The 8,939-nt window shown below is 49.3% G+C and overlaps 1 protein-coding gene across 1 annotated transcript; it reads right to left on the reverse strand.

Annotated features, from left to right (window-relative positions):
* Positions 1–2,120: 2,120 nt before the first annotated feature.
* Positions 2,121–6,999, reverse strand: LOC120841871 (WD repeat-containing protein 55). The gene is made up of 3 exons (XM_040212866.3): positions 6,906–6,999; positions 5,438–5,610; positions 2,121–3,040 (listed from the first exon to the last, which is right to left on the reverse strand). The coding sequence occupies exons 1-3, from the start codon at positions 6,960–6,962 to the stop codon at positions 2,779–2,781; spliced, it is 492 nt and encodes a 163-aa protein (XP_040068800.3). The 5' UTR covers positions 6,963–6,999; the 3' UTR covers positions 2,121–2,778.
* Between the last annotated feature and the right edge of the window lie 1,940 nt (positions 7,000–8,939).

Here is an 8,939-nt window from a genome sequence, read left to right on the forward strand (position 1 = left end):
CTATGACGCAGCTCTACTAAATCACTTGGGCATGTTTACCAAACGCTCATTCACGTTTTTCATCTCATCGTCGCTCTGGTGCATAAAGGCAGAAGTAAAAAGACACAGGCAGCGACGATATTTGCTGTCCACCGAGTCAGCAACACCGAAACCATGATGTACTTTGCTCTGTTCGCAGCGCAAGATCACGGCTCTACATTCGGTAACAGAAACGTGTGCTATTTTGCGTTTATCGCCTTGGCTCCCCTGTCTGCCGAAGAGAAAATGAGAATGGTCTGTCTCACAGTTAAATTTTATGGTATGAATGTTAATAAAGCGGAAGATTGCATCCGATCTCGAACCGAGTGATCCGAGCAGACGGACGGCCAAAGCCTCGCGAGTTTCGACGAAACTCGCGTGCCTTCTCCAAACGTTAAGCAGTGGAAAAACATACTCTGTAGCAAAGACGTTAAGGACACTGGCAACTCGTACCTTAGCGAAAACACAAAAGCTGCGAGTCGAAAGTGCGCAGAAAACACAAATCTAGTAAGGGCTTGCCTGCAGTCGCCTGTCGTGGCGCTCGTCGGAAGGGCAGCCCAGGAGGCGTTGGCATCAAAATGAAAAAGGGAGAGACTCGGGGAGATTGGAAGAACGGGAGATTCTCGGGGGAAAAAGGGCAAGGTAGTACTTTCTGTATAGATATGGTTTAGACGAATAGGGTTCGGCCCCCTCGAGAAAAGTTCTGCGGACACCCATGACATGCAATCATTTACGGTTCAAAAAAAGGGCGTCGAGCGGAGAAAGCTAATTTTCAACTACCCGACATTCGGGTAGTCGAAAGAACAAATGGTGTGAAGAAGAAGGTTAGCCAACTTCCAGTGTGTCGCAAATAAAAAAAAATTGAAAGCCGTTTACAACTCTGTAACGCCGAATTAGAGCGCAGCTCTTGAGGAGGAGGAGGGAAGGGTACTGGGGGGGGTCACGTGACCTTGGGGGGTCATGTGATGATGACAATGCCAATGATGTCATCAGTGACGATGACGATGCGGATACCGATGACGTCATTAGTGACGTCACTGATGACGTCACCAATGATGATGACGATACCAATGACGATGACGATGCGGATTTTGGTGATGTCATCAGTGATGATGACGATGCGGATGCTGGTGACGTCACTGATGACGTCACCAATGATGATGACGATGCGGATTTTGGTGATGTCATCAGTGATGATGACGATGCAGATGCCGGTGACGTCATCAATGACGTCACTGATGATGTCATCAGTGACGATGACAATGCGGATGCCGGTAACGTCATCAGTGATGATGACGATGACGATGCGGATGCCGGTGACGTCATCAGTGACGATGACATCGGGGGGTCACGTGACCTCAGGGGAGTCACGTGACTTCGGGGGTCACGTGAACCGGGGGAGGGGGGTCACGTGACCTTGGGGTGACCTTGGTGATGGCGATGGCGACGCCACTCAAGCCGGAAACGGGCACCTAAGAGCTGCGCTCTAAAACAACCGAGGCAAAGTTCTCCATTCAATCTCTCGTCCACTCACGCTCGCATCGGCTGCCCTAGACCACACACGATTATCGTGGTACAGTGGAAACTCGATTATAACTTTCACAGGACCGTACGAAATAGTGTAATCCGCGAGTCGTATAGTAATCCAGAAAACAATAATTTTGGTGCTTGACCCCGCTTTTATGATTAATTTACTTAATTTATCATTCTTTCATAATTATTTGTAAGCTAATCATAGGCTGGAATTTATAAAAAGGCCAGAACCCCGAGAAAATAAAACTGAAGGGTAGTGCTGCAAAGGCAAGCGCTACCACGAGCCATCTCCCAGAGATGATATGATAAGCTCTCACATTTCCTCCTCGCCTTTATATGGTGTTTTTCCAGTTGAATGGTTATTTTAGGACATCCAAGCCACCCATCGACGCATAAGTATGTGCCGAACCCTCCCTGGCCCATGCGTTAACCCTCCACAAGGTGCGAGCGCTTGCATGCTACTTCATTGTACGAACGTAGAGACCTGGAAGGAGGGGCGTTTCTCGAGACTCCGTGGCACTTGAGAAGCTCTGCGGTAAGCTATTGCACAAATAATGACACCAGACGGGTATGAAAAACAGTCTTAATTTATGAACCGTTGGAACACAAAAACAACACGCTTCGGGAGACGCCTCGGACATATACCTAGAAGGGTGGATCAAAACTTCCTAGGCGACGGGGGCGCAGTGCCGTATCGGCTACGTCTCCTACCGAGGACAAGCCTACGGCAGATATTGGACGCAAGTGCTGCGTCGGCTTTCAGTTGTAACCGGCGCCCTTGCCAACTGGAGAAGAGTTTGTGTTTGCCGGAACGAGACGGGCAAACACGGACAAAGAGAGCACCGGCATGGTATGCTTTCCGCATTCGAGTCGGCGAGCCACGAAAAATGCGCTAGAAGACACTGCACTTTTGGCATTGCTCGATCGGTGACTACCTTTGGCATCCACTGCGCTCTGAAAGCAAAGCCATTCTTCCTTCCCCGGCACACTCTTTTCTATTTACTTTTCGCTCTTTTGCGTTGCTAGTAGCACTGCCCGAATCGTTTCAAGACAGCACGCGGCAATCGTCGAACGGCGGCGTCATTTCTCCGTATAGAGAGGCGTTGCCAATCTGCCGCAATCTGATATCTGGTGGACGACGAAGAAAATACGGCACTGTCGCCTCGTCGTATCCGAAATGTGGGCTGGATCATCCTCTCCTCGACGTTGCAGCGTGGCTCGCGCACGCTACTCTGCGAGTCCCGCGAAGAAGTTGCCTTTTTTGGACGGCCCCCCCGCCACGCTCTTCGACCGGTCTCCCTCCTTGCCCTTGGAGCCCGGGTCGACGCGGGTGTCCCGCACCCCCGCCACGTTCCAGAACTTGACGGCCTGGTCGTGGGAGCAGCTGGCCAGCAGGTCGCCGTCCTGCGACACGGACAGGCTCTCCACGGGGAACTTCTGGTGCGAGCCAATGACCCCCAGGTAGCGGTTGGGCAGGATGCTGGCAACCCTGCATTAGATGGGAGCGAGACACTTGGTACTGAAGTGCACGGGGCTTCACCCTGCCCTCTCTGAAGGGGTAACGGATTTGGCCAGGGCCCTGAGTTTTGCTGGAGACGATGGAAGGATGGAAGAAGAAAGGATCGCAGTCACAAAGAGGCAATTAGAAGGTTGGTGGTAATTATCTAGGGAAAATTTAATGATGAACAACTGACTAGCAGAGCTGGGGACAGGCGGGACAGAGGCGAACTGGGACTCCCTCCCACGTGGCTCCGGTCCAAAAGTCTCAACCCTGTCCCCCAGTGGGTCCGGTGCTGGGGTAATGCCGACAACATTTGACCAGAGGAAAATTGGCGACCCCCTCGCCGGGGAGTAAAGGCAGGGGGTGACGTTTTTAGGGGTTTTTTTGCCCGAATCCCCGGAGGTCATCCTGGTGATATCCCACACTGCCTGGTGATAGTTGGGGGAGAAAAATTGGTCTTAAAAGGGCGGGAGGAATTGTACGTTTGTCTTTTTAGATTTAGGCTAGGTGGCGCAAGCTACCGCTTGTTACAAAGGGTATAGCCATTAACGTCCATCCATCCATTGCTGCAGTGCAGCCTAACAATGGTAGTGTTCCAAAATGTACCGTTGGGTACAAATGAAATGCGAACGGTGGCCTTCGATACATGACGTGCAACCTAGAGGCAACTAGGAATTGACAACTTTGCAGACTGGAGAGGGGGGCAACAAGGACGTGGGAGTAGACATGCACCCTCACAGCCCCCTTTGTAGTTTTATCACTTCCTAGTTGCCTCTAGGTAATGCGGCATGTATCGCACGCCACATGCTCCGCCGTTTGCATTTGGTCCATACTCGATACTCAATATTATTCCGGAGGAAACGCTTCGAATGCATAGCGTTTATAGTGCCAGCTCTTGGTTTATGATGCGACACGTGACACCATGATCTCGAGTGACACTGACATTGTAATGTCACCTCGCCTGACCTCGCACCACAGGTTGGGTGGCTAGCGTCGCACTACAACGTGTTGTCTGGTGACACCATGGCACGATGGATGTCGTGCAATGTGAAAGCACTGTCACGTGACGTAACATTATCCGACCACATGTTTTCCCAATGCGCCTGACGTTGCGCAACACCATGATGTTGAAGTCTGTAACGGTTGTGTATTTAGAGTGCTGTTGGGATATAAGGAGAGGGGTAGTTTTATACATTGGTGTTTGAAAACCTACCATAATTTCTGGACTATAAGTCGCACCCTTGTATCAGTTTCACCTCTTTGCACTGTTCACGCAATGAGTTTCTTTGTTTTATGAGCATCGGTATCGTGAAATAAGAGTTTCGCACAATCGGCTAGTTCACACACACCGCTTGATGCGCAACAACTTGGACGTTTCAACTCGTGAGAAATGCCCATAGCACGGGTCTTGTCTGGCGAGGACAATCGAGTGTTTTGCAGCAAAGACATAAACGTGCAAAATGAGAAGGCAATATAGCATCAATAATGAAAACAAACGGTCGCACCATTTGGTCGAACCTATGGTGCCTTGAACATGTCTACGTCTGGTGCGCGTGTCGCCTCCTAAAAAAATGTTTCCTTGATCTCCACTTGATGACATCCCGGAAGTGTCATGTCGCCGGCCATGACCCTGGTAGTGTCGCGGCAGTGGACATGGCAGACGAGACATCTGCAGGTCTGTCATCAGCCCGACACTGTACGGAAGCTTCGGCAGCCAGGAGTTGGGAGGCCCTGACTGCAGCAACACTCGTGTTCCTTCATGCTTTTTTTTTTTTTTTTTACCGAACTATTACACCCTCTGCCAGGATCGTGACATCCGACAGTACGACACTCCGGCTTTTGCGAGGTCATTTGTTGCCACTTTGGGATCGCTCTCGATGCGACGGAATAAGATGTGAAACACAGTAGTCGGAGTGGCAGGCACCGTAGTAGAATTACAGAACAGATTGCTTGCCACTAAAGGAAAGATGGCGGAGGCGTCTCGACAGAAACAAGTAACAAACACCTTCCAATGCGGTGGCATCGTTCACTGAGATGTTCATTGACCTCTCCTTGGACGGCATGCTGGAGGCAGACCTTTAGCGCCTGGAAACCTTTTGGTTAAAAGTATGGTGTGAGTACAGCCTGCTGTCGAACAGGTCTATGGAAGTATACTCTCGCCCCTCGCCCCAACATACCTGCACATACTTGCATTCCCAGCGTTGACAACAATCGAGACAAAGGAATGGTCACGGGGACCATCCCGACGTTTCGTCAACTAAGCTTGTGCAGAAGGCACTTTCCTGTCTGGCCACTAGAAGACGCCGGACTGGTGGCACCGTATGGCAACCAGACGGGGAAACAACTTGCGACTTCGACACTGCTCAGAGGCAGAGGGGTACCCACCGGATGTTCCCGTCTGCCGAGCCCGTGCAGAGAATGCTCTCGGAGATGGGGGCGAGGCACTCCACGGCCTGGCCCCCCTTGCCCCGGAACCGGTCGCTCATGTTGCCCCACTGGCCCCAGTTGAAGAGGTTGAGGCTCCCGTCGCCCGCTCCCACCACCACCTTGCGGCCCCTCTGGCAAAGGGAAGGGGTCACAATAGGGGGGTAAGACGGGAGACAAGGTGCAGCTACTTGTGAGCTTCGACGTCGGTGGTCCGGGGAGAAACGAGACTGAGAGGGGCAGATCAGTGTAGAGCTTATATAATAATCTAAAGGAAAAGGTCCCATGCATTGCAGCCCCTTCAGAATGGCGGGGCACAGAAATGGATGTCAGTGGTCCCATGGGTGGTCCCAATGGGCCCACATCAATTGCAACGCTTTACTGTACACAAACAAGCAAGAAAACATTTCTTGTAAGGTTTTCCTGCTTATTTTGTACGTAGTGAAAAACACTGGCGTCATTCATTGAGTAAAAACAATAAACTTGACAAGCACTCGAGCAACTTCAGGGCATAAAATGCCGAATCTGCGTAAAATAACACCTTCGATTCGAAAAAAAAAGAAAGGTCGAAAACATGAAATTCTGGCTAAGAGCGATGCCCGTGCTCCCCCGTAAAATAAATCCGGAAAAGACTGAGTACAGACTTTGCAAGTGACGTTTCACTCTTTCTTTTGTGTCCATTAGAGCATCGCCAGCAACCTGTTCTCATCGGGACCGCAGACGTCTGCCCCTTTGCTTCGCTCTTCCGAGGCGGCCGAAATGCGAGGGAAGATGGCAAGGCGCCGCATCCTTGGTGTCCTCTCAGAAAGGATTGGCCCTCAAATTAACTTAGCCTGAATCTGTTGAAAGATCAAATGTATCCCTAGCAAAATCAAAACAAACAACTTGAGTTAGCCCTCAATATGGGAATGCACTTTTACCTTTATCTCTGTGCTGCATAGCAAACTGACGTAATACAAACAAAAAAACTAATCACCTTGACCAAAAAATAAATAAATAAAAAAACGTAAAAAGAAAAGGACGAAACTATTTTCATTTTTGAGAACGCTTGTGTGCTGACCAATCTTGAGCGACTATTTTAAGACGAGTGTTTATTGTAAAAAAAAATAAAATGGTGCGAAAACTAACAGCACAAACCACTGAAATGAAAACTGCTGCCGACGCCTTCATAGGCAGAAGGCATGATGTGCAGGTTTCCCTTCTCTCCTGCTATTGTATGGAGTGCCACCGGCATCATTCAATTTTCAGTGCTAGGAATTGTCTGTCTGGATTAGAAATGGGAATGAGATATGTCTGCAACAGGTTAAAAGCCACCAGGATGCCCTTCTCCCTGGGCACAAGTATACCACGCACGGCCGGGCGTGGGTGAGACTTAGCCCGCACAGGCTCGGGGTCTGTAGCAGCGCCACTCGCCAAACTCCACACGCACCTTGAGTATGGCGAGAGATAAGAAGTCGTCGTCGAACAGCTCTGACTGCAGCTCCATGGCCTTCTTGCGCACATTGAAGGCAGTCAGCGTTCCATCCCCGCTGCACACAACATGTTTCACCCAATGCCATCACTTGCAACGCATTCCCTGCTACAATAACTGTCACTCACTGAAGATTATGCTGTCCCAATGTTACTAGCACTCAAATGAAAAACGTTCGCATAGAGGTCATGCAAAACCCGAATGAACCCAAATGCAGCCAGAGCAATCTTTGCACCCAGCTTTGCCAGACCATCATTCCCCGGCCTTCTCAGGATTCCCCAGGCCTTTGGTGCAAGCACCTTGCACCCAAGGTTTTGGTTGCATGCCGAAGACCTTGGATGATCTAGATTAATGTTCACCTTTTAAAGGGCGGTGAACCGAAATTTGGATTTCATAAAACAATGCAGGAGCTGTAGGCAGGACACTACAATCCCTACAACACAACTCGTAAGACGATATCTCGAATGGACGGCCATATCTTTGAAAAAAAAGTAATTGCGGTGGCTTAGCTTGGCTGTGCCAGGATATACGTAGCATGAGCTTATGCACACAAAATGAGAGGTGCTATCAAGCAGCTCCGGTGCAGCATCAGACTTGGCTACTGTGCAACGGAGGCACACAGCTGGGCAAGCGGCGGCGCCAGTGCGTCTGCCGCAGCTATGACATCACTCCTCTGGAATGCGATGACCGGCGAGGCACCCGCGGCGGCGGTGGCTCCGGCACGCCAGCTGTGCGCCGTGTGACGTCACTGCTCCTCGCGCTTGCGGAGCACGGCTCATTATGCGAGCCACACGAAACTCCTCAACCTCGGCCAGTGTAGCTCACGCTACAAAAGTCGAGATTGAACTAGGCCGACGAGGCGCGTGACGTCAAGATATCTCGTTTCCTCCTCTCCTCGCTTCGCCCCCTCAAGGCGGCGAGGCGGAGAAGACGTGAGGCCGTTCCCTCTCCTTCTCGACTCTTCTCGGAGAAACAAGACGTCAACATATATGTCAAATGCGCCTCCTTTTTTTAAAAAAATATGGTCATCCGTTCGAGATATCGCTGCATGAGTGATGTTTTGGTGTTTGTAGCATCCCGTTGCACACATTTGCCGCCGTGTTTTGTGGAATCCAGATTTCGGTTCAACATCCCTTTAAGCTGGGGCATGCCGATATCCAATAGTATGGTGCTTTTTGAGCTGAAATAACTTTGATTCCAATGAGATTATCTGTGTAAATCTCAGCTTATGGACAGCGGTCGTAGCGCATCCCAACTCGGGCCGCATCCTTTGAACACGGGATGTGTTATACCAGGGCTCACTCTCACGAGATGAGCGTAGTGTCACAAAGGAGCGGCACAAAAAACTGCCACATGGCCGCATAGCTTAGCGGGATGCACATTCGCTAAGTATGCTAGATGAAATTTAGCCAGGGGAGACCCTGGTCTTGGCAACTGAAAATGACAAAAAAAAGTTATTTTTCAAACATTTTTTTCCTTATCTTTAAATTATACAAATGGCATATTTTCTGATTACTACACTCAAAAAGTGCACATCCATGTAGTAACGTCGATTTAAGGTTACATGTTTAGGCCTTTCTTGTTTTCTCAGAATTTTTTCATCACAACAGAAAGTTCTGCCCATATATCTTTGATCTACTAGAATTTGGATCTGAATACTTTTGTCATGGCTGGATATCTTATAAAAATCGAAGTGCGACGAGACTAATATTTCTAAAAAAAATGTTGACTACAATTTTAATTTTTTTTAAATGGCAAAGACTTTAATGTTTTATTTCAAATTATTAGCAAAAAAACATTCAACTTGTGAAAACTTTTTCTTAGAATGATGCTAAAATTATAAGAATGATCTCGTTGTACTCTCCAATAGTTTGCGAGGGAGGTACGTAGAGCCCTGTGCACATAACCATTTGATCATCCGCATCCAGACTTCATATCCACATTCAAACCGCATCCGCAATGTTCCTAAATAATTGTATCCACATCCGTAGA

The sequence above is a fragment of the Ixodes scapularis genome, unplaced genomic scaffold (assembly GCF_016920785.2).
Source record: "Ixodes scapularis isolate PalLabHiFi unplaced genomic scaffold, ASM1692078v2 PGA_scaffold13__105_contigs__length_92229423, whole genome shotgun sequence".
Taxonomy (NCBI): domain Eukaryota; kingdom Metazoa; phylum Arthropoda; class Arachnida; order Ixodida; family Ixodidae; genus Ixodes; species Ixodes scapularis.